The sequence below is a fragment of the Anas acuta genome, chromosome 2 (assembly GCF_963932015.1).
Source record: "Anas acuta chromosome 2, bAnaAcu1.1, whole genome shotgun sequence".
In the NCBI taxonomy this organism is placed as follows: domain Eukaryota; kingdom Metazoa; phylum Chordata; class Aves; order Anseriformes; family Anatidae; genus Anas; species Anas acuta.
Genome location: NC_088980.1, coordinates 49,049,621 through 49,075,774, shown reverse-complemented (window position 1 = coordinate 49,075,774; position 26,154 = coordinate 49,049,621). Strand labels below are relative to the sequence as shown.

At 37.5% G+C, this 26,154-nt stretch overlaps 1 protein-coding gene across 1 annotated transcript in view; it reads right to left on the bottom strand.

The window, feature by feature from the left end:
* Positions 1-26,154, bottom strand: part of DCDC2 (doublecortin domain containing 2) — a 62,252-nt gene that overhangs the window by 3,886 nt on the left and 32,212 nt on the right. Inside the window, 2 exon segments of the mRNA XM_068674718.1 lie at positions 798-1,151; positions 9,138-9,238. Of these exon segments, the coding sequence (XP_068530819.1) occupies positions 798-1,151; positions 9,138-9,238 (455 nt within the window).

Genomic DNA, 26,154 nt, shown 5'->3' with positions numbered 1-26,154 from the left:
AATGAGAAACCATACCCAGTATCCCAAGAGGCAGAGTCTGTTTTTTCAGCAGTCTATATGCAGGGTATATGCAGCAAGTTGTTCTGCTTCTAACACTTGATCCAGCTCTAGGAAACGCTGGATTCTTCCTATCAAGCACTTTGTGTCTCACATTCTTACATTCAAGTTAGTCCATTGATTTTTCTGGGCTGCATAACTCCATCTAAGCCAATAGCATGTTACCAGAAATCCTAAATTAACAGGATATTTGCTCTTAAGCTGACTAAAGCTCTTTGCTTTCAAGACATTGATCATCTCCATTGTCTCTTCAGACTTCTGAGAAAAAGAAATTAAACTTCCACAAAGCAAAGGCAAGAACCCTTCATGAAATACGACTTCTGTGAAAGTCAACTCATCAAAATAATAAGGCACTGTGTTTTCATGAACACATCTTTATCCTCTGTCCTAAAGGACAATAAAGTGTGAAAATATATAATGATTACGCTTTCCTGGAAATTGCAAGATTTTTCTTTTTTTCAGAGTCTATCATACTCAGGAAGCAGGACATGCAGCTTCATTGAACAGTGAGAAACATCTGCCTTCTCAGTTGGAGGGCATATAATGTAATTACTGATATAACAAATCTATATAGATGAGAAATAACTTTTCCCACATATTTCAGTTCTATTAGGGACACTCAGAGACTTATCAGTAGTGAGATACTTAGAGACAAGCTGAGAAGAAGCCTAAAGCTGATGATGAAGAGTAACTTAAGAAAAACAAACTGGAAAAAAAAAAAAAAAAAAAAAAACAGTTACCTGTTTCTGACTGTCAAAATACTCCTTTTCTTTTATGTCCTCTTTAGACTGCAAATTACCTTGGCTGTTCAACTGCTCAATTCCCTCACTATTTTCCTCATTTATCTTGGAATTTAAATGGGTGAGTTCCTCTTCCTCTGGTTGGTCAACATTCTCTGTTTCTTCTGCATTGTGTTTATAATTCCCATTTAATTTCTTCTCATTTTCTTCCACTTTATTTCTTTTTTTAGCAATTTCCCTGCTTTCCTCTCCATTCATTTCTGGATATTCTTCCTTTAGTTTATATGCCTCCTCCTCTTCCCTGTCATCTTCCTCTTCTGCATTTTCCTCTTCATCTACAGTTTCTGCTGGCCTCTGATGAAAGGAAACACAGCAGCGATATCAGCCATTTTTGAACAGAATACACCAAACAATTCAGAACCATGACAGACATTTCTGAGTGAATCTGGTAGAGGGCTACTAAGATGATTAGGGGACTGGAGAATCTGTCATGCAAGGAGAGGCTGAGAGAGCTGGGCCTTTTTAGCTTGGGGAGGAGAAGATTGGGAAGGGATCTTAACAGTGTGTATGAATATCTGAAGGGAGGGTGTGAAGAGTATGGGGCCAGCCTCTTTTCAGTAGTGCCCAACGACAGAACGAGAGGCAATGGGCACAAACTGAAGCACAGGAAGATCTGGCTGAACATAAGAAAACACGTCTTTACTGTGAGGGTGACAGAGCACTGAACAGGCTGCCCAGAGAGGTTGTGGAGTCTCCTTCTCTGGAGATATCCAAAACCCGCCTGGATGCCATCCTGCACAGTGTGCTCTAGGTGATCCTGCTCAAAAGGGAGATTGGACTAGATGATCTTCAGAGGTCCCTTCCAACCCCAACCATTCTCTGATTCTGTGACTTCATTATTCCAGAAGCAGATATTTTCTTCCAGCTATTACAGGTTTTCCAACATTCTGGCATCTGATACATACTTTTCTATAAACTCCTAGCACAATAAAATAGTGTTAAAAAATAAACTCATTGTTAATTTCCACAAACTGTTCCCCAGTTTTACATATGGACCAGACTGTGCCATACCAGTCACTCTGGTTGCAACCTGTCATCTTTGCATCCACAGAAAAGTAGCAAGAGAGATGAGGTAGACCTACTGGTCACTTACATAACATCATTCCTCTTCACCAAAACACCTGTGTAGGTTTGCATAGTTAGGATTTGTTTGACATTTAGCAATTCATCTTTCCTACATCAGCAGACCATCAGATGGGAGGACCAGGATCTTGTCCCATATTGAAGAAGACTAAGCAGAAACTCACTGCAGATAATGCTGCTAGGAGCATCATTTCATGACAACCTGCAAGACTGATGTGCATGCCATGTAGTTTTTGTCATTTGTCTTCTAGTTTCAGCTTTCAAGATTCACCTGACCAGTGAACCATTGCCCCTACTGCCAAGTTGACTTATGTACTTGTGCTCATGCTTGAATCAAAGAGTAAAAATCCCACAGGACAGAAAGTGTGTCTGCCTCTCACATAGCCTCATCAGACTCTAAATCTAAAGCAAACAAGCTGAGAGCAAAAGATAGCTTCTCACTTAATCAAAAATGTTTGGAAGTTTACTATCATTAGCAGATCCTTTAAGGAGGCAGGAATCTCCTACAATCTGTAAGTTCTGTCCTAAAAACCTCTTTACCTCACTAATAGCAACATTTCAAACGAAATCTCTCATCCTCTTCAGCATATTAGTAAGAGCCAGTTCAACAATACCTCCAATTGACTGGAGCATCTTGATGAACCACCCTGCTTTTGCTTTGACATTTAAGTAGCAATGTAAGGCACCTGTACTATGGCAGTACAAAATACCCCATTGACACAGCACCAAACAGGACAAGTTATTCCACTGTGATGATCCATAGAATGACAAATTACTAGGAATATTACATGGTCACCTGATCAGATAAATAATGGCTCCAAAAGTACTTTTTGAAGTACAGTGGTCTCTGTCTGATTTTTATTCAACGTAACTATTTTTTTTTTCCTAACTTACTTTCACTTGGTAACATCAAACAGGCCTTTTTACTACTAAAATAAAAATTCAACAAGCCAAGTATTTATAGACACCTTCAAAGAAGCTACCATGCAAAGCAAACTTGAGCAAACTCTTGTAACTACCAGCACATAAAGACAGCAAAGAATCTGAGAATCTGTAGATCTAGTCCACCTACTATACCACACGTGACCTACTAATTTATTTTCAATTTGCTATGGAATTTAGCAACTTTGGATTCTGACCATATCAGGGGAGGACTGGACAAATTGAATGCTTTGGCACTTCCAGCTAAAAGTACACCTTTTTTTTTTCTTTCTTTCTTTTTTTTTTTTTTTTTTTTTTTCCTAATGACAGCTGCTTGCTACAACATTACAATCATCAAATGAAAAGACAGCATTAGAAAAGAATAAAAATAAACCCAGGCTTTCTCAGTCAGCTCTTGCAGTGATCTAAGATATTATTTCCAGCTATATTGCTATTTCCAGACCTATATCTCCAGACTTGAGTGACTGAGGTCTACTACCTCAACTAAAGAAACATGAATAACAAATATTAATATCAACATGTTAACATGAGATTCCATGATAACAATAGAAAGCAAATGGCACTTCTAAAATTTATGTTGGAAGCACGCGGCCAGATCTAGCCAAAGGTAACTAAACAGGTATACTGCAACGAAGTTGAGAAGTATTCCTGTGTTACTGTAATGCTGCTGTTCTTTGTGGTGTGGACACAGGACAACTTGAACCCAACAGCAATAAACCTAGGACTGGAGAAGCATGAGGTGATTACACTCTTATTCCTTGGGGTAATAATCATAGAGGACTAAGTGTCTTCTAGGACAGGAAACCTTTTCAGTGACTGCGATGGACTATATTCATTCTTCCTGCTATTCATAATAAGGGTTATATTTTGCCTTCTGTATGGTTGCAGGAAAATATGAAGTAACATTCTTCCTTTTGCAGCTGACTGCATTCTTTAAGTGAAGACAATGCTTTTGCAGTCACCCAGTTGTTTTGTTGTTTTTGTTTTTGTTTTTTTTTTTTTAATATATCACTACTTTTTGTTTAATTTATTTATTTCACATTAAAGTGTTTTGTTTGTGCTTTTTTTTTTTGGTTGGTTTTACACTAGTTAACTATTTTTCAAACCATATCTCCATGACTGTAAGCACAATTCTTTGCTTGTCATAGACTACCACTAAAAAGAATCACTGACAAAAGAATTGCATATATTCAAAGGTATAGTCGACCAAAGGCACAAGAAACAAGTGAAATCGATCTCAACTTCATGCTGAAAACATGGCCCCTGCTCGCCTTCTGGAAACCTGCTGACTTACTAGCAGGTTGATGAGGAACAGAGTGAATTTCATTTTGCATTCAAGAAGTATGATTGCTTGATGGTATTTTTTAATGTCAACAAAAACACAGTGTTTAAAAAAGAAAGATGTATTCTAATTACACTCATCATGCTATCATTCATTAAGAGCTACATTACCAAATGCCATCATCATTCAAAAGCAGTAAGTCAGGAAATCTTTAGACATTGAAGCATTTGGCTTCTTTTCCTCGAGGGATGCTAATGTAATCTCTCAGTAGGTTTGTACATGACTGATACTAGAATACTGAAAAGTGCAGTATCACAAATCATTTAAGGTAGAAATTATTTTATACCATCAATGTAAAATATGATTTTCCTTTATTGAGACAATTTGTAAATGTTTACTTGGCTAATGGTCACAACAGACAAACAATGAGATAGACAACAAAAATCTTAATGGTCACAAATATATCAGAATGAATACATCACACAAATGATGTATCAGGAACACTTAACTTTGATTGCAGCAATTGTCTCCAGAACAGAGCTACCCCTGCTCCCACCCAGCCAGGAATGCTTTGTAGCTGCACTGCACAGATTCCAGCAGCAAAACATTTTGTTCCTGAATGAGGCAGGGTTGCTAAGTGACAGCAGCCCTCTTCTCTTCCACATCATTTACAAAACCCAAGCACTTAAAAACAAGCAAATGAATAGTTAAGGTTCATCAGTCTTACACTTCCCACATAGTAAATGTGCTGTTGTTCCTGGAGGCAAAAAAATGTCTTTATCACCACAACAAACAACTTTAAACTCCAACCTTTTTATGGGTCGGATGTGTTTTTTTGCAACATATTCAACACCTGAGTCCATAGAGTCTAATTTTGTAAGGTCATAGTGCCCAGAAGGCTAACATGAATGAATGGAAGCTATGTAACTTGAAGCATACTGAAAACAGGTTTTCAAAATCCATTCCTCAGTTTCATTGTGTGGTAACTGGAAGTGTGCACAGCTCCCTAATCAGTAGAAGGCCATGGAAGAGAGAAAACATCTGAACAGATCCTTAATTTTCTAAGATGTACCTAAGCCAAGAATATTTTTCTCCATCTATTGCATTGATAGTCATGTTTAGTTTTTCTATAACAACATTTTCCAAGAGTACATTAAAACCTGCCTAAACTTCATACATTCACTCCTATAGACAATGAGAAAATTAAAAGCATTTCAAAAGAAGCCCTACAAAGGTTGCAGATATTTTTTTTCCCATAAACAGACTGTTCTACAGTGAATCAAAACCACCCTGAAAGTTAAGCAATTTGAAAAACTGTCTGCTCTAAGATTGATAGATTTTAATTTTTTTCCAGAGAAGTGCACACAAAGAGAGAGAACTTTTTTCAAAGTGCTATCAACACTAATTTTATAATAGAACTGTATTTGCAGTCTTCACTCTGAGGAATCTAGGCCCTCCAACAGTTGGCTGCACAGGTCTATAAAGAAAAGATCAGGCCTTGCTGTTACAGCTTCAGAAATCACAATTATCTAATGCAGAAAACTAGGGAAGATCTCTGTTCTCACTCTGAGCTGCAAGGAACCAACCAGAACAGGTTTCCATATTTCATGCACAGACAATTAAAGAAAAATAAATAAATAAATAAATAAATAAATAAATAAAGTGTAAATTAGCGGAGCTGGAAGAAAAACAGGCAGGGTTTTTCTTATCTGCTGGTTTGTCAGCACTCAAAATCCAGAAAGTTTAAATTACAGTAGCATCAATTGTAGCAAAACTTCAGCATAAGAAGTGTTTGTGTATTTTTTCCAAATGCCATTTTGAAATCCTTATGAATGTAATACAAAATGTTTTCTCATGAAAAGTTCTAGCCTTTTAATCAAGGAATGTCTCTGTAAGCAGTCAGCCTATTTCAATGTTTAATCAATGCAAACTTTTGCCTTAAGCAATATGGAAGATAAACATTGTGTTCTGTACACTGAGGTGAACCTTGGGTCTCTAAAGCAAAATGTATACTCCATAATGAAAACTGCCAATGAAAGGTGCAAATTTTCTGCTAGTGATGATATGTTCCACCTAGAGAGAGCACCTAAGAGAGCGCCACAATTTCACATCACTTCACAGCCCAGGAAATGGAAAATAATGAGTGGCATCAAGGACTGCATTAATCAGTGGACACATCTGGAATAATGGAAAGCAAATGGCTAGTGAAAGAACCAGGAGCATGAACATCAACAACAGACCCCCAAATCAATGCCCATTAAACAAATTTAACATTCAGTGATTTTTATAAATAAACACAGACATAGAGAGGGAGATGGGGATGATGAATCTGGAGGGGGAAAAAACAGAGTTCAGAATCATTATGCATCACTTAGATCTTAATAGTCGGTATCATATCCCCCAAGGCAAAGAAGGCTGGCACAGCAACATGCCTGAATTCCTTGTAGGGATCATGCAGTGGACAATTTCATATCTTGTAACTCTCATGCTTACCCCACTTCCCAAGGGCTCAGTGCAGGAGAACAACAACCAGACTTATGGAAATGGATAAATCAATGGAAATTTCCAGTGTTATTTCAGTAGTATTAGTATCAAAAGCTGCTTTTGTATTTCACAATTTACATAAAAAGTAGTAGTCTATTCCAAAACTTCATTAGTTGGAAAATTTTATCTCTCAGAAAAAGCTACTTTAAATATATCTATATTAGGAACAGCAAACTCAAAGTAATATATTTAATTAGCATTTCAAATATGAAACTTGTATTGTTTTGCTCCCTTCTTACCAAGAACTACAATAGGACCACGTTGTTCCCTTGCTATTTGCACAGCTGACTTCATAGTCTGTCATCGGTTCCCGTAGATGTTGATACAGTGATGTAAATAACCAACCTGGAGTAAGTCTGCATGTCAAAAGATGAAACTATCCATTTTGTATTTGGAAGCTGAAGTCTTGGTACAGAACAGAAGGCTATGGTTTGGTTTTAGGCAAAACACTGATTTTTCCTCCTTGATGTTCAATTACAACTGTCAGCTAGTCTGGAATAAAGCAAATCCTGTTCTTTCAATGTGTTCTCAGCTGGCAGACTGCATTTTACAGAACAGGACATAAGCGTGTGTCTAGCCAGTATTACACTAAGTTTAGTTAATGGCTTATCTGGCATTTGTTCAACTGTGTACTTCAAATGGCAAGACAGAGAAGGTGCATAAAAATAACAATAATAATAATAATTAAAAAAAAAAAAAAAAAAACACTAAGCTCTATCTTCATCATGTCGTTTATGTGGCTGATGGAAAAATGATAGCTTATCAGAAGTGTCAGCATTTTAGTGAAAGCTGGCATGTAAATATTTATGCATTATGCAAGATAGTCAAGACCTGTCTGCCTGTCCTTTGCCATACTTCTAGCACATAACAGAAAGTGCACTTCAGATAAGACAAAGATCTAAAGGTTTATACCACAGAATTAAAAACAACTTAAAATGTTCATTAATAAGAATCTGAACATTTAAAATGCTATATGTTTCCAAGAGCTGAGTAACCTCAGTTATCTGGGAATAAAGAGTACTCAGTGCTACTCAGAAGGACCTGGCTTCTTGCCAGATTACCTAGGAAACATGCAACTTTAAAATGTGAAATAAATCATATCTTGAGTTCTCAATAAATTTTGGTGCTTTGTTTTGCTTTTCTGAAAACATAAAAATCAGATTATTAATAGTGTGCATGTCTTCCCCTCTCCCCCACCCCAACACACACACACTTGCTTCCAGAGATGACAGTTCCTTGTCCAGGTATCAAAATCAATTGTTAGCAACTTAAAAGTATTTCCATCTGTGGACTACGCATTGGTTTCAGCACATGAGCTTAGAGGTATCAAGCGAATGCCTAGCATTGCAAGTTTATCAGCACAAGTGATGCTCACTAGCAAATGTATCAACAACCACAGCTCCCACTGCCAAGTACAGAAGAGGCAGCAGACAATTAACTGTTCTCCCCTCTCCAGTGACTGTCACCATCCTGTAACTGAGGCAAACTGGCAAGACTGTCAGGCAAAGCTCTTGACTATGCTGTAGCATCTCTGTGGAGGAGTACAGCTGTGTTTTCGAGGGTCTCTGGATTTCACAAGAATCACATTCAACCTAAAATTTAAGACCTGAGGACCCAATTTTTACTATCAAATGCTTTACACTACCCCAAGGAATTCTGTACACACCTTCAGAGGCCAATAAACAGGCTAATCATTTCTCAGTTCAATTATTGCACATTAAGTCCAGGGCACAATGTGCTTCATGATGTCATAAGGAACAAAGATTAAGAGGACAGGCAATATGTTCTTCCCCAGTTTCAGTACTACCAGTACAATCAATCCAACACACCCTAATTATCACAACACCTCCTAAGGACAACTGCAATTAACAGGGCTGATGATCCCAATGGTGCTTAGCACACAACTCTCTGAGGCCAGGGCAGGTATTCACTGGGAAAAGACACACACAGCTGAAGCATTCTTTATGTCAAGAACCAGAACAGTCTTGATGGCCAATTAAGCTGGCTGATTAAGTACTGGGTTGTTTCAACAGAAGACAGTGCTGGCAGCTTGCATAAAAATCTGATAAATCCATGCCTGTTTTTGGCTCAGGACTGAGGGAATTCTGACCATGATTCTATGCCATAGTCTCTTTATGCTGTTCCACTGGTATAAAGGGTTCATCTGTTTAGTAAATAATCCTGAGGCCCTCTAAAGGCTCTCAGGTCAGTTTTGAAACAAATGTATGATGAAAAGGTAACTGATGTTTGACATTAACAAAGTTATATTTGCTAAAGTTCCCATAAGTGAAGCTGTATTATTGAGCAGTTATAATCACCCCTCACAAAATGCTGCTGTGCTCCTGAAAGAAATTGGGGAAAGAATTAACAACACGCGCAACCTGTGAAACAAACAAACACAAAACATTTATTTAAAGTTTGATCAATACCTGGTCCAGAGGAACTTCTACATGAGTGTCTTCATCTTCCTGCACTTCAGCTGCCCCCCACATTTCAGACTGCTCTTCTCTAACTTTGTAAATCCCGTCACCTACAATGGGAAAAGATGCAGAGTGGAAGGAAGTGAAGTCCAACTATGACACTGTGTGGCACAACTACTGAACTGCACTCGGTTTTGTTTAGAGCAGGTTTCTGAGCTGACCCACATTCTCCGTACATATATATATATATACATATATATATTTATATATTTAACAGTTTTAATGCCCCATTACTCTAAAATTGTTTTCCTTTCCTTTTTAATAAAAATTAATTACATGCTACATCATTTGGGGAAGGGAAAGGAAACAGAGAGATTAAGCAAAACCTGGATCTCGAGTTCCTTCCATTTTAGGAGAGGTTGGGAGTAGAGCTGAACTTAATATGTTACAGTAATAACATATTAGTCCTAGTTCTATAGTCAGTGATAGCACCCTCTTGAAATTAGCATAAAACACACATCTAACAAAAATCTCAGGCTCTGAATCAACAACAAACACAGTGAACCAGGAGCAAAAGATAAACAAAGACAGTTGGGATTCTTGCTGCCCCCATCCCTTGAGCCTGTACAAGAAGAGTTGTAGCCAAAACTCCACATCTGCTTTTAAGAAGCTCATACACTTGGCTAACAAGATTAATGGTTACAATGATATTCAATTCTGCAAATATCGTGCACCATTTAGGGGTGTTTTTTTGTGTTTTCTTTTTTTTTTTTTTGGTGGTGGTGGTGGTGGTGGTGGTTGTTTGTTTGTTTGTTTGTTTTTCCAAGTGTAAGTAATGAGTAGGGGGTCTAGGAGGTTTCTAACGTGGGTCTTTTGCTATCAGCTAACTAGCAAAGTAAGACAAGTACATACAGAAATTTCCAACCAATTTCCAAGTTATGCACATTTCTCTCTTCCCTTCCTCCAAAGCATAAAAAGCATAGAAATAAAAAGCATGGGGATTAGTCTAAATCACCTCCCTCTCTCCCCATCTATCTAATTTGGAGATACTATACCACTGAAAATGGATAACTGCAGGGAAAAGTGTCAACTTATGCCCTATATGTCTGTTGCCAAACCAGGATGTGGTAAGTAATGCTGGACACAGGTACAGACTGGGTGCAGCACTGGGGATACTGGTCAACAATAGGCTCAAAATTTGTCAACAGTGTGCCCTGGCAGCCAAGGGGGCAAACCTTATTCTGGGGTACACTGAACCTAACGTAGCCAGCCAGTCAAAAGAGGTAATTCTCCCACTGTGTTTAGTACTGGTTCAGCCTCACTGTGAATATTGTGTGCAGTTGTGGACTCCACAACATAAAAAGGTTGTTAAGATACCCAAAAGGATCCAGAGGATAGCAACAAACTGATAAAAGGTCTGGAAGGCATATAGTATGAGGATACACTGAGTATCTCGAACAATTAAGTTTGTTAAGTATAGACAAAAGGAGGTTGAGAGGTGATCTTATCCAAGGAAGAGAAAAGGAGAGAAAGGTACTCATCTTTTCTCCCCGGTGTCTAGTTAACAGGACGTGTGAGAATGGCTCAAAGTTGTGCCAGGAGAGTTTCAGACCAGACATTATGGAAAACTTTACTGAGAGAGTACTCAGACACAGGGTTCCTAGACAGGAGGTTGATGTCCTGTGCCTTCCTATCCTTGCTTAAAAGGCATCTGAATAACTCTCTAAATTATATGTTTGAATTTGGGGTTGACCCTGAAATAGTCTGACAGTTGGACTCAATGATAATGATCTTTGTTGGCCTCTTCCAACTGAAGCTACTCTATTCTACATTGCTATTATTGTCTCTCATCACAGACATTAGACTGAGATATACATCAAAACCATATTCTGAGAGGAAAATGTAACACGTTCCTTAAAAGCCACCATTGATGACCCTTCTAACTCAAGGCCTTCTCTTAATTATCTTGAGAAAATAACCTCAGTGGCTTGCTCTAGATTCCTTGGCTCACTGAACTGTAAGAAGTAAAATCAGCATCTGAGAACTGCATTTAATATCATCATAATCCACTTCACACTCTTTTATCTTCAAGTTCCTCAGTTATTTTAACCAAAAATTTGGATCTGTCCTCTACAGACAAAAGGACTTTAGTGCTGAGGCTCTTCTCTGGCAGGGCAAGAGAAGAGGTACAAGGGAGATAAACATGTGTTGGCCATGCCAGCCAAATCTACAAAACTCATCTCAAGAGTTGAGGGTTTTTAGTTTTAGAGCACCTCTCCTTTGAGAAGCAAATGAGCCTTAGGGCTATGCTGAATAACCCAGCAACTAACATCCACACAACAGACAAGCTGTAGGAGAAGAGAAGACAATCATTTTCTACCTGGCTCATGCAACAGACTTTCCCATTCAGGCAAGTGTTCACAAGAAGCTTGTAACAGGGGGGATTCAACAAGCAAAAACTGAAAACTTAATGTGATTTCCTCTGAGGATTTTCTAAGAGGTGTCTGCTTAGAAAGCTGATGATAAATTAGAAGACATTAGTTGAAAAGAGCCCTGCACAATCTTCTAGCAGCTCTCAAGGACACCACTATTACTGTCTTGCATAGAAAGCATGCTAAAGTGAAATATCATTCCTGCTCTTCCATAGAGTTGCTTGTGGTAGATGCTAAAAAATGAGAAAGTGTCACAAAAATCACTGAAAAACTTCAAGAATGGTGTTTTCAGGCAAAGTGGGAAATCATACTATTTTCAGAACAGCTGTGTTCTCTAAAGAAAACAAGTAGTTAAAAGGATAGCATATTTCAAATGCATACAACAGAAGATAACATTAGTTGGTTTCAGAAAAGACAAAAATGTATAAGCAAGTTTGAAAATCAGCAACCAAAGAGAAATGAATTATTTGTCTCTGTGCAAACATTAAGAGTACGGAAGACAAATGTCCAAAACAAATGTACCATTAATAGTCATGGAAGGAAAAAAAAAAAAAAAAAAAAAAAAAAAAACACTTAGCTCTGAAATGTGCCAAAATGCGTGAACTAAAAAATGGCATTAACTGAAAAATGGGAAAGTTGTAACAGTGGAACAAATCAAAAAATCAAAAGAAAATGGCAAGGAATGAGATTAGGCTTACATTGGGACACATACCTTTCTTTTCAGAAGTGAAAAGAAATACAAAAACTGTAAAATAATGTAAAAAATATTTAGATTCATTAAAAGGAATGTTAAGAAAATAGCTCAAAGAAGTAAACATTAGTAGTGTTGCTACTCTGTTTCAGACAGAAGAATTTACACTTTTTGCATGTGAATCTAAAAATATCTGGAGGAGGGCGGTTGAAAGGCCAATGTATTCCTTGTTTATGTGTTCTGTGTCAAGATCTTGTCTGCAGGTGTTTGCAGACCATATTAATCACTACTACCAGTTCCATGAGTTACTCAGCTCCTCACAAGCAATTATGCTATGTATATATGTTGGACATTTTTGCATCATATTTTATAGGCAATATTTCAGAAATGCTTTTTGTTTTAAAAAAATATATCTTATTGATGCAATATTTCAAATCTCTGTCTCCAAATCATTAGTCAGTTTCTACACACTTCTCTAAGGGAGGAAAAAAACAAGGCATTTTAGAAACCACTATAAATCACATGAAATAACATTTCTGTAAATCATCATTCTGTTCTAAGTTTATATTTGAACCTCTGCTAACATTAGAAATAAGTAGTGTATCTCACTGAAAAGAGAATTCCCAGCACTTTTGTTAGATGGAACATTTATGTCTACCCCCAAATGGTTAATGAAATCTTGTAGGTTAAACATGCTGCTCACGCAAGAGCTAGTTCCGACTTCCTGTGCCTCAAACTAATTGGAAATTTCAAAGATGGAGGTGGCCAAAGTCAGGGTCCTGGCAACACTGCTCTAAAAGGGGGTAAGAAAAGAAAATAGGTCCAATCCACACAGTCAAGCTGTGGCATACTTTACCAATTTGCTCCAAGTTGAGTAGAAGATGATAGCAACAAGGAATTAAAGGTCACTTTAAGACCCAAATATCTCCCTACTGCTTTGCCTGCTGCCAAGTATAAATTAGAGGATTTATTTCCATTTAGGTTCTCAGTTCTCCATTCTCTATGCCAAACTAAGTGCTGCTTCAGACAACTGGCCAAGCAAAATATTATTGAGAGGCTCCAGACCTTCTACGAGGATATTTTTTCCGTGGTGCTTTCCATGGCAATAAAACAGGCTGCTCAGAGAAGCTGTGGAGTCTCTCTCCTTGGAGACTTTCAAACATTGCCTGGACATGGTCCTGGGCAACCTGCTCTAGGTGTCCCTGCTTAAGCAGAGGAGTTGGACCAGATTATCTTCAGATGACTTCCAACCTCAACCATTCTGTGATTCTGCGTCCACGCAAACAGAAGATACTGGAATTTTAAAGATTTTGCCAGTCACTACCTGAAAACAGACTTCCTTAATTTAGAACCCCCCATTTCATATATCTCTGTATCCCATACAGAGAAAAGTGAGGCAACCTAAACAAATACCAACGTCATCTCCCATTATTTCTGTTTATTTTAAAGCAGGGTCATGTTCATTAATTCAGGCAAGATGGAGAAAGAAGAATCCACAGAAGGGCACAGAGTGGATCATAAGAGGAAAAAGGAATTCAGAAGGAGCAGTCAACTTGATAGAGAGGATATACAGAGGCCAGATGTTATGAACCCAGAGAGAAAAGATAAGATGAATGCAGAATAACCTGAAAAGGAACATGCAGAATGAGGAAATATGCAAGAGCAAACAGGAAGATGAGGAAGCACTGGTATAAATTAAGGGAAGAAATGGGATTAAAAAACAAATAAACAAACAAACAAAAAACAGGTTATGTGCAGTAGAAGAGCAGAAGCTTGAAAGAATTAGAGGAGGGAAAAGAATAAAACAGCAGGTACCCAAGCCAATTTCAACGTCTTAAAGGAATCTTCCTTCAGAAAAAACTAAGAACAGGAATGACGTTTTCCTAGTACCTATGTGTAATTTAATTTGTATGTTCAGATGCTCCCATACATACCCGTTTGTGACAGAGGTGCTGCAAATAGCAGCAATGAAAAAAATGCTCACTTTTCTCAGGCAAGTATTTTTCTTGACTTCTTCTCATAATTACTGTTTATTCCTATAACAAACATTTAGTGAAACTCTGGGAAAATAATTCTTAGAACTTTTTTTTTTTTTTTAATTCAAGATGAAGGAGTAAATGTAAACTTTAACTGTGAGTGCATTCCTATGGAGCTTCTTCAAGAGTTGTACCTTACCTCTGCCTTACCTCTTCTCCAGCACATGATTGAACCTCTGTTCATAGAAAGACCTATGAAATCTCAAGAGAATCCAGACTGCTTTAAGCTCTGAATTCCCCAAAGCCTTGTGAGGGCTAATGGGAAAGAGAACACCTGGAGCCTTGTGCTTGAGCAAACTTGAGCACATGTTTCAAAATAGTGGTGAACCAACTCAAGCTGCCCTAAGCAAAGTCAGTTGATATGGCTGTTGAAACACTGGCACCTACTGTATGGCTAAGGTCTATATCATACACTTAGTGCCTTGGTCCTCTATTAATTTCAGCAAAGTTAGGAACAGGTGGCACTGTATTACTGACATTACTTTTCCACCTCCATTACTTAGTTGTAAACAAGAAAATAAAACCAATACAAGATCTTCATATTCAGTTTCCTACTCTGTCCCGTTGCCTGACCCATGCCAGCTATACTGACTTTGTAGCACCTGAGAATTCAACTGTGTGAAAAGGAAGTCTGCAACTGGCTGATCAGGGAAGTTTTCTGGATATTTTTATTTCTGGCTAATCCCCCAGTAAGTACAGAGTACATTAATCAGCAATGGTAAAACTAAAATGCCCAGAACATTTTGACTAACAACATTTTACATGATACATGTTGTCAACTGACTACATAAACAGATGTTCACTGTATCATGCAATCATTCAGTTTAATATGTACAGAAAGAAGCAATGAATTGGTGCAAATATAACTTGAGCAAAACTTGGCTACAACACAAACATCTTGTGTCTGATGCCATTCAGTATTTCAGCTGGAATCCTCTTGTATTTGATAAACAAGAAAGTAATATGAGTTTATTAAATAGTAATTGAGTTATACATTGAGCTAACTCATAAGAAATATATATATTTTAAATAATTAAACAGAGCAATTAATGGCTCTTGTATAAGCTTGTTTCCTACACAGCATTAACTATAAAAGATTTATTGCAGCACAAATTACAACATTATACAGTCATTAATGCATTTCAAATTTGAAACTGATTGAAGTTTAGCAGTAGGGATAAAAAATCATCATAATAATAGCCTGCCCTGAATATTTTATGGAAATCAGAGGCATTTACTAACTGCAAGCTCTGTATGTAAGCAAGAAAGTTAATGTGACTATAAAAAAAAAATTAATGTGACTTACCACAGAGGCTGTCTCATAAAAATGTTAAGTCAAATTAAAAACAAAATGTAAAAAATCTGTGGCTCATTAAATTGAATAGATTGCTATGAGGAATAGGGAGGAGGTGCATTTATGCTTGCCTACAACATAATTTTCTGTTATTTATTTATTTATACTTTCAAAGTATCAAGGCCCATTTCCAACAAAAAGCCACCACCCTGGTGACAGATGTGTATGTGTGCCTGTGACCTCTGTCATCAAAAAGTAGCAGAAATAAAAAGAAACCGGTAGGAAAATTAATATGAAACTGGTGGGAATATTAAAAAAATATGTATTTTTCTTCACCTGATACTATTGCAACCTCAAGCTGCTAAGCAGCTATTTTTCTCTATGCAGAAAATATTCAAATTCTAACATTTCATGCTACTACAGATTGCTGACTTCTCAGCATCACTACAGAAACTGCCAAAGGTGCTTCTAGAGTTTAACCTTGTACAAAGCAGTTCCCTTTGTTGATAAGAAATGTGGTAGTGTTAGTGCAAAGGAAAAGTTGCCTTCGTCAGCTGCAACAGCTCATTCATCTTTGTATATAAACAGCTACAAAAATAAAGGACTGCATGTCATGAGTTTTTTTCTTCCTTCCCCCTACTTTGATTGTTCACCTCATTTATTCTTTGTTTCTAAACATCTACTTTATTCATTTTTTTTAAATGACATATCATTAAGATAATTTGCATTTTGCAATTAATAAAGCAAATCCTATTTAGCATTAGCTTTTTGAATTCCATGTCCATTCCATAAGCCAGTGTTTGCTTGGGTACAGCTTGGTCCTAAGGTCTTAATTGTCACAAAACAAAGCCCTGAATAGTCTGTTCTGTTCTTGTCACTCCAAACTGAGTCAGTACACCTACACTCTATCCCGCTGTGAATTAAGCACCATGGCTTACCTGTTGCCCAGTACTATTTGCTCATTTTTTCAATGTACTCATCTTAGCAAAAGCAAACCTAAAGAAGCATGATGTGCTTGGAGATGAAGGCCACAAGGGTTACCATCACCTCAGTTCCCCACTGGCATCAGCATATTCTGGCTACTGTGATTCTGTAATAATGATACAAACTAACAGCAGCAAGGGTTCTCACTTCTTATTAGACTGCAATTCTATCTCCTATTATGCATGGAATAAACCTCCAGGCCCTGTAAAATCTTTGAAAAAAAAAAAAAAAAAAAAAGAAGATGATCTCTCTTTTTCAGCATAGTTATTATCTGCACTGGGAACAAAGCAACAATGATCCGCTCTATACATCTCTGTTTCAAGTACAGTTTTTCAGTCAGAAAAGTTGTCAGCAGGACAACATGGACAACAGCAGCTCTAGCTCACAAAGCACAGCTGACATTCAGTAGTCCACAAGTATACTCTTTCACAGGTTCACAATTTTATTGAAAGAAATTCAGAGCATGATAGCAGGAGCAGCTGCCATACCTGATGTTCTGTGTAGCTTTCCCTTTACTTAAGGGAACTTAGCCAACTGTAACACCAAGAAATTGAAATGATTGCTAATTTCTAAGGCCTCATAATACCCAAAACTAGATGTGAAAAACTGTGAAGTGACTTAGCCCATCTCCAGTATAATACTCTTCCAAATCATAGCCAGAAGTAAAACTTCACATTCTATTATATCTATAACTTGTTTGGTAGTTTGGATGGGGAGTTACTTTGCAAGCAGTGTGATCACAATTAACCCACTGCATTTGAACAGAATAGGCCATAAAATTGAGGGTGCTCCCTTACAAGAATTTTCTATTATGATTCTAAATTCACTACTTTCTTGTTCAATTTCTTAAAGCAGTATTTACAGAGTGATGCAAACCAAATAAATAAATAAATAAAATATTAAAAAAAAAAAAAAAGAGAGAGTAGGGTATTGTTGTTGTTGTTTCAATCTTAAATCAAGATAATGATAACTAAATATGTCTTTGGTATCACTTTTATAAGCCTAAATTCTACTGAAACAGCTGCACTAATCAAAGATCTAAACCTCATATTTCCAGTTGCAATTACTGTTGCATATAATATATTCAATGCTCTTTAAAGCCTTAAAGTTTACAAAAACTGAAGCACCAGCTTGCAGACTACTGAATTTGTTCTAAGAAGTGGTGTCTTTAAAATTTGCACAAAGAGCTTTCAAAATTGAATAATTCTTTAATCATCTTGATTTGAGAGGATTATGACACGGATCAGTTGTAATATGAATGGCAGACTGGTGAAATTCTCAATGTATTAAAAAGAAACAACATTCCAAGTGAATACATGACTAGCCCAACTAAACTCTGTTGGAAGATTAGGTTAAGCTTTTAAATACGGTATGAGTATAATTCTTCAGATGTCAAGTTTCAGGAAACAATCACTTTCAAACAATCTGGCACTCAGAGGAGAGAAGATTTCACGTAACTGCTAAATTGGCAGGGAGAACAGCAAATAATATGGGACACATCTTCTATTGTGAGTATTTTCTTTTTGTCTGTTTCAGTACATTCTGAAATGTACATGTGTAAACTCACTGTAGTTTATTAGTTGCAGATTAAAATTAATCCCACATCAGGGACAGACAAATGCAGCTGAATAAATGCAAAGAGGCTTTTCCGCTGTCTATCAGGGGAAAAAAAAATCTTGTAAACCATTGATAAATGCTTCCCCTACTCTGCTCAAAGTCTCTGAATTTGAACGAGTTTTTTGGAATAACACTGCAAAGCCAACTGGGTAACTGCAACAAGCCTTTGGAGTAGAAATATACTGATCAAAACAGTACTTGGGAGCAATCATCATCACTGAAGACCAGGAGCAGTCTTCTAGGTCTCCATCAAAAATCCGTCTCTGTTTCAGAATAAAATTCCTCTCTCTAAAGTGAAATTGATAATGTCATAATTTAAGGCAGGAATCACATCCAATACTCCAGCACCTATTGTAAACTAGATTTCAAATTTCCTTGTCATCTGAGAGAATGGGCATCTCCTGTCACATCTGTCTCTCCTGGATGGCTGAAGCCTAGAATCCAAGCTTGAATTAATCCCCTGATCCTCATAAAATGGGAGGTAGGCAAGATGTGTCTTGCTCTCAACAAGTTTCCAGGAGCAGCTGAGGTCTGAAACTTTACCAAGGTCAAGAAGCCTTTAGGATTTACTGCATCCTTCTTTTCTTGTCATCACATGGAAAAAGATAAGACCAAATAGCCTCTCCAAATAAAAAGCTTTTTCAAAACTTCTGTACATGCCTTCTGAATGGACGGCACAAAGGTGAGGCCAAGTACACTACAGCTGGAGTCTTTGCAAATAATCCTATTTTAGTCTTGCTAGTGGAGTTCAAATGCAATTAGCCCAAGTATCACTTTGGCTAACAGCCAATAATGCAGATGGAAAATGGATGTGCTAAGTCTGGTGTTCTTGTGCTTGCTCTTATTTTTGCTCTTAACTCCATACGTGCAGTTATTACAGCTTTGCATCTGTGGGCAAAGGTAGGAAGAGAATGCAAGAGCCCCCTGCTCCGTTCCCTCTCAATTTCTGGTCCTCAAACATATGTTTGAAGCAGGCTTCAAAAAGCACTGGGGAACTAGGAAGAAAGCTGCAGTGTTCCTGTCTGCTAACTGAACCTAGCCAAAGTAGTACAACTATTTAAATGTATGGTACTGGTTGTCTGCATAAGAGCTGTATCTCAAGCAGTCACTTTCAGGGACAATACAAGGGCCTTAATACCAAAAAAAAACATCCCCATTATCATCCTTTAAGGCACTTCATCATCTACTTCAGTCTCACACAACAGTCACAGGAGTCCATCAAACTCAGAGGCAAGTTAGCAAAGCAGGACGGAGTGTGGGAAAGATGGTTATTGACAGAGAGACTTTTCAGAGCACTAAAAGCATTAAGGTTAGGAGAAGGGGAAGAACTTTCACTAACACACAGAGAAACTGCCTATATTCTGCTCTTTCACTTTGGGGTGGATGTTAACTCGGGTCTTCAGTAACTGAAGAAGTACTGAAAACAAGTGAAGAAAAACAACAACCTTAGAAACAGGCATGTACCCTTCAACTGCCCTCTGGCTGCTATCATGCCACCTCAGCAGTGTAAGTTCCCTTCACACCCAAGGGGAATGCAATGGGTCTTCAGCACGCATGCAAATAAAGCACACATGCACAGGTTAAGTACAGATTCAGGCACAGCAGTCATGAAATAAAAGAACATTGCTGTATGTCTGAGTACCAGTTTAAGCCATGGTTACTCATTTGTACTCTTTCAATTAACTTCAATGAAGTAGTTAGCTTTTTTTTTTTTAATTTAAAATTAAACAACAGTTCTTCATTTTCTAAACAAAATGTGTCCAGGGTTTGCCTGTTGATTTCCCCCCTTCCCCTTTTAACTGAGTTGAAGATTCAGAGGGAGGTGCTCATCTTTGCTCCCTGGTATCTAGTGATAGGATGTGAGGGAATGCCTGCTCAAGAGGAGGTTCAGACTAGACATTAGGAAAAACTTCTTTATGCAAGGAGCAGTCAGACACTGAAACAGGCTTCCTATAGAGCTTATTGATGCCCCATGCCTGCCCATCCTTGTTTATGAGGTATTTGGATAATGCTTTTAATGGTATTGCTTTAACTTTGGGTCAGCCCTGAAGTAGTCTGACAGCTGGACTCAATGATCTTTGTATGTCCTTTCTGACTATTCTATTTGATTTTATTCTTGTTCCATAGCCGTAGTTCAGCATTCACATTAACATCTACTGAATACTTAAAAATGAAAAACAAAACAAAACAAACAAACAAACAATATTATTTGTTCTTGTGAGTTCTTGGCACATTTCCATTATTGTAATATAAACTACCTGTACAGAAAATTACTTTTGCTTTAAAAATACATCATGCATAAATCAACCATGAAAAGTACAGACAAGACCTTTTTTAAGAGCATTGGGAAAAACATTTAATGGACATGTTTAAAAGAATAACTTTGTATTAGTCAGAAGATAATTAGTCAGAAGAAAGTTATCTTTTACACTCTTGTAATGATTTGGAGCTAAAAACACTCCAAAATTCTGATAAATACTAGTGGACATTGTATGTTTTTCCTCTTTCCATAAAAAAAGCAGGATCCTGGCCCTGGACAAATCCAATTGTCTCCATTAAATAAGTCTAATGCAGGTCAAGCATCTTCAAATGTTAGCTAGGAACTACAGAAATGCCAATGTTTTAGAAACATAGAATGATTTGGTTTGGAAGGGACCTTAAAGATCTCTTAGTAGGAACACCTCCCACTAGACCAGGTTGCTCAAAGCCCCATCCAACCTGGCCCTGAACACCTCCAGGGATGGAGTATCCACAGCTTCTCTGGGCAACCTGTTCCAGTGCCTCACCATCTTCATAGTAAAGAATTTCTTCCTTATATCTAATCTAAATCTACCCTCTTTCAGGTTAAAGCTGTTACTCCTTGTCCTATCATTACACTCCTGATAAAGTACCTGTAAGTCCTTTTAAAAATACTTCTGTCAAAAGGAACAATAAATAAATACAAAAAGCCTAATACTGCACTAATGGAACATGCACTCCACCCTACTAAAAGGATTTTCACATATTTCCACAGAGATTTCATAAAAATTTAGGTGTATATTTTATATTTTAAATTGTACAGTTTACAATGGACAGAAGCATCCTTAACAAAATTATTACTCACTAAATAATAAAAAAAAAAAAAAGAGAATAAAACAAAGAGGTAAATACAGGGCATATATTTACACTGGATCACTGTATAAGTAAGAGGGTTTTATAAGACAGGGCTTATAAAAGATTTTTAAAATAATGTATATCAATATCACTGACATTAATAGATTCTTTCAATTAATATTGTGATGCATATATACTCATATGACCACATATGTGCTGAATAATTTCTATGGTGTGGAATATGTCTCTGTGAAATATATACCAGACACTAGTAATTCATATAGGAACGATATGCTTTCTTGACGTTTTATCATAAGCTTTTAGCTCTGTTCTTGTAACAAAGATTATAAATTTTCATATGAAATATTGTTTTATCCACACTGTTAAATGATGATACAGAGGATAGAATGTGTGAGAAAAACTGACATTAAATATTAAATAATAAGACTAAATGAACTCCTATGTTTTCCAGATCATGTGTGCATATATATATTAGGCTTAGCACACATGATCTGGAAAACACAGGAGTTAATATAGGAGGATAATATATATATTAGGCTTAGGATAATAGCTTTTTCTTCAAAGAGCAAGTCCTAATCTTCTTAATCCAAATGCCCATGCTTAAATTTAAGCACATGTACAAGTCTAACAAAGACACAGTAAGTAAGTACATGACCGATAGACTGTCTCTTCAAGAACACACTATTTTACTTTCGAACAAGAAAGTGTCAGAGTTTCAGTGACACAAATGGAACTAAAGCTGCGTGCTTAAAAATGGAAGCGTGCATATTAGCGCCACATGGCTAAAGAAATAGACAAAAACATATTCTGATAGTGGTTCATCTTGACTTTGTACTCCATGCCATCTCCTGCAGAATCCTACATCTTTTCCTGCAAGAACCAGGGAATCATAGAATGGTTTGGGTTGAATGGACCTTAAAGATCATACCATAAAGACCATAGAGAGTCTCAAGGGATAAGGACCTAGAGGGATGACAGGCACAAGAAAGCTACTTAATATTCAAGCTCAAGAGTAATGCGTCTGAACAAAAAGGAAGTCAATCAAAAATGTCAGGAGGCCTGAGCGGATCAGTAAGGAGCTGCTGGCCGAACTTAAATACAGAAAGGAAGCCTGAAGAGGTTGAAAACAAGGATAAGCAATCTAGGAGAAATACAGAAGCACTGTCTGAGCATCCAGGGATGGAGTTAGGAAAGCTAAAGTCCATGTAAAATTAGATATGGCCAGGGATGTCAAGGGTGACAAGAAAGACTTCTACAAGTACATCAATAACAAAAGTAAGTCTTGGGAGAATGTAGGCCCTCTACTGAATGAAACAGGGGGCCTGGTCATAATGAAGGGGCCAAAGTACTGAATGCCTTCTTTGCCTTAGTTTTAACCAGCAAAACCAGCCTTGTGGAATTCCAGATCCCAACAACTAGGATGAAAGACTAGTTGAAAGACTAGGGGAAGGAACAACCTTTGAAGAACAACCCCAGGCACAAGTATATGTTGGGGGTTACCCAGATGGAAAGCAGATCAGCACAAAAGAATCTAGCAGTCCTGGTGGGAAAGTATATAGTCTGTAGACTATGTCTATAAGGTTGGTGCCTGAAGGGAGGGTGCAAAGATGGAAAAGACAGGCTCTTTTCAGTGGTACCCAGTGACAGGACAAGAGGAAATGGGCACAAACTGGAACACAAGAGGTTCCATCTAAACATTGAGAAACACTTCTTTGTTGTGTGTGTGAGTGAGCACTGGAACAGGTTGCCCAGAGAAGTTGTGGAGTCTCCGTCCTTGGAGATCTTCAGAAGTGGTCTGTACATGGTTCTGGAGGACTTGCTCTAGGTGTCCCTGCCAGAGCGGGTTGGTTGGACCAGATGACTTCCAGAGGTCCCTTCCAACCTCAAACATTCTCTGATTCTGTGATATCACCAGATGTGCAACCTTGTGAGTGTGGTCCCTCAAATGATGTAAAAAAACACGTATTCTGAAGAACACTGCAAGTGACAATCCTCTTTTTTTTTTTTTCTTTTTTTCAAGAAGGTGGTAAGTACATTCAGATGTCCCTGTGAACAATGGATGGTCCAGCAGGTTGAACCCAAGCAGCCTACAGAGCCATGATCAACAGACTGTATGACAGACACATTAGATCATCTGGATATTAAAATATTTTCAATGTTTGCATGTTTTTGACATCTCTCTGTCCTGTTTCACTGGTATGCTAATTTAGTGTGTCAAAAGAAGCAGGCAGAGAAGCCAGCCATAGCCTGCTTAAAGGAGGCAAGCTGTTTTGCTTCCTTTGGTAGCAAAAAAACATGTAGTAAGAATTCATCACTGGGAGCTTCTTTTTGGTAAAAAGAAAGGATTGCACAGGTCAAAATGGAGCCAGGTGACTCTCATATGATGCACTATATAAAGCAACGCCAATGCTGATGGGGACAGAATGATTCAGATTTTGCTTACTTTGATACATCTACTCATTTCTCAGATCCACAACTGCTAGAGCTCAGTCAGTAGGCTCACAATGATCATTTGGCTGAAGAGTCTCTCTAGGGAAAGCTTTTGAAGGGGACTATTTTACTGCCTATCTCTGATCCAAAATGTACATGAAATCAATAAACTAAGGACTTTCACATCCCATCTACAGACAGATGATTTGGTGGAAATAGTTAATCAAGCTTCTGTACTATGTTTAACTCAAGATAGTGCCATGGGTGCAAAATATTCAGCTAGTGAGAAATAAAGAAGCAAGCTTGATATAAACCAGGGCATGAGGTCACATAATACTATGCCTTTAAGTTTAACATCATCACAAATCACACAGCAGTTCAGTCACTCCAAATAATAAAGGACAGAAATATGCTGTAATGCTGACCTCTGCAATTCTATATTTTCATGGTCCAACATTAAGCTGAGAGAATGCCAGGACACTGACACAAGGGAAATCTTTGACACAGAGGGTTTATCTGGGCCAGAGGATACTGAAGTTGTAGCACTCTACACTAACAGCTCTCAGCTCCCACAACCTTGCTGGCCTGTAGTTCAGGTCACTCCATCTTAAGGTGTGACTAGAAAAAACAATCAGGACACAACACCTTCACAGATGATGACACTTTGGGGCCATGTATAGTACATGTTCTTTAAACTGTCATTACAAGCTACCTGTGTTCTAACAGCAGTGGAGCTCTCGCTCAGGGTCAGATGTAAGTGAAAAGACCCTTGCTCTGTTTTTTCAAGGGTTGTGCTCCTTCCTCATATTTTGTCTGCAAATGCTGGAGTCTGTCACAAGCAGACATATATGGGCAAAAACGTTCAAAAGCAGTTTAAGAATCCTTTGTATCACACATGGAGATGTTTATTTCCTAGTATTTTTGACTGTACAGAGAAAGGCCTGTTATTCATTTTCATGGGAAAGAACAGTGAAAAGCAAAACAATGTCATAAATATTGGTTACCAAGCAGAGCATAGTGTGTTAACTCCTCTTTTACATTCCTAGGTTTCAATAGAAAAAGAAATATTTCTGCATGCATAAAGAGTAGAAAACTTATTATCTGAGTAACATAAAACCTACCATTAGTAGGTTGCTCAAGAATAAATATGCTCAAGAATAAATCCAGCTGTAGAACTCCTATCACACTAATAATTTACAATTGTTGTTGTTATTATTGTTATTCCTAATAATAATATTAATAAAGTCCAACTTACTCCAGAGAAACAGAAAAAAAAAAAAAAAAAAAAAAAAAAAAACTGAGCCAGAAAGGGAGGGGGAAAAAAAAGTAACACATCATGAAATTAAGTTTGAATCATTTGGCAAAGAAATACATTTAAGCTGAACTAGAGGAATTAAATAATGAGGATGTACTTATTAAAATACAAGCAGGGCTTAAAATCATTTTGAACTAGTGGCCTTATAATATGAATATTAAGGCAGCTGCTTCCTGGGATGTTTTCCATTTGATCCAAGTGAACAAATACAGGGGAACTGAATTAGGGAAAGATAAAGTCTCTAAATGTTATTAAGCCTGCAATCCTAACGGTGGTTGGCCTGAAGACTTACAGGAGGATGAAATGGTTTGGGTTTTGTGCTTGTAAAAGAAAGCTGTACTCATCAACAATACACTGTCTCATCAACTGAGACCAGGGATTGCACACCATCAGAAACTCATTACACAGCTATCGATTTCTCATCCCATACTGTTGTTTGAATTCAATCCAGAGACATTATCTCCTTCAGCAGCTGCCTGCATTACCAGCTAGGTCTAGATATGCAGAACAGCACAGACATCAAACTGCCCATTCCCACATCAACCAGCAAGTCTTCATGCATGGAGGATAAATAAAGGTAGACAGAGATAACTGAGAGCTTCTCCCAACATATACTTTAGCTCAAACCAGACAATTGGCCCTGAACAGCTTCTCCTAGATACACAAGACTCATAAAACATGGAAAAGGTGAAGTGAAAATAGCAAGCAATCACTTCTTCAATAAACTCAGTGGATTTCCAAACATTTCTGTCAGCATGTGGAGAAACAATAATGCAAAATATGGAGAGAGAAAGGTCTCACTATATTTCCAAAGTAAGATTCGACTCTTAGTCACTGCCTGCTGAAAGGACAGGAAAACCTATTACTGCTTCTAGTAATCTTTTCACCATTGGGAATAGAAAGGAAGCAATCAGAAACCTGTTAAACTAATGCAATGTCCACAAGGCATAGAGCACATCTTTCTTGCCTTGGCAAGTGTGGTCTGTTTACTTCTAGAAGACATCTCCAGAAATTTTACCTTCAAAATGTGCAGGCCAAAAAAAATAAAATTATATATATATATGTATATAGAAAATCAATATAATGTCACTATAACTATCAGGAAAAGTTACC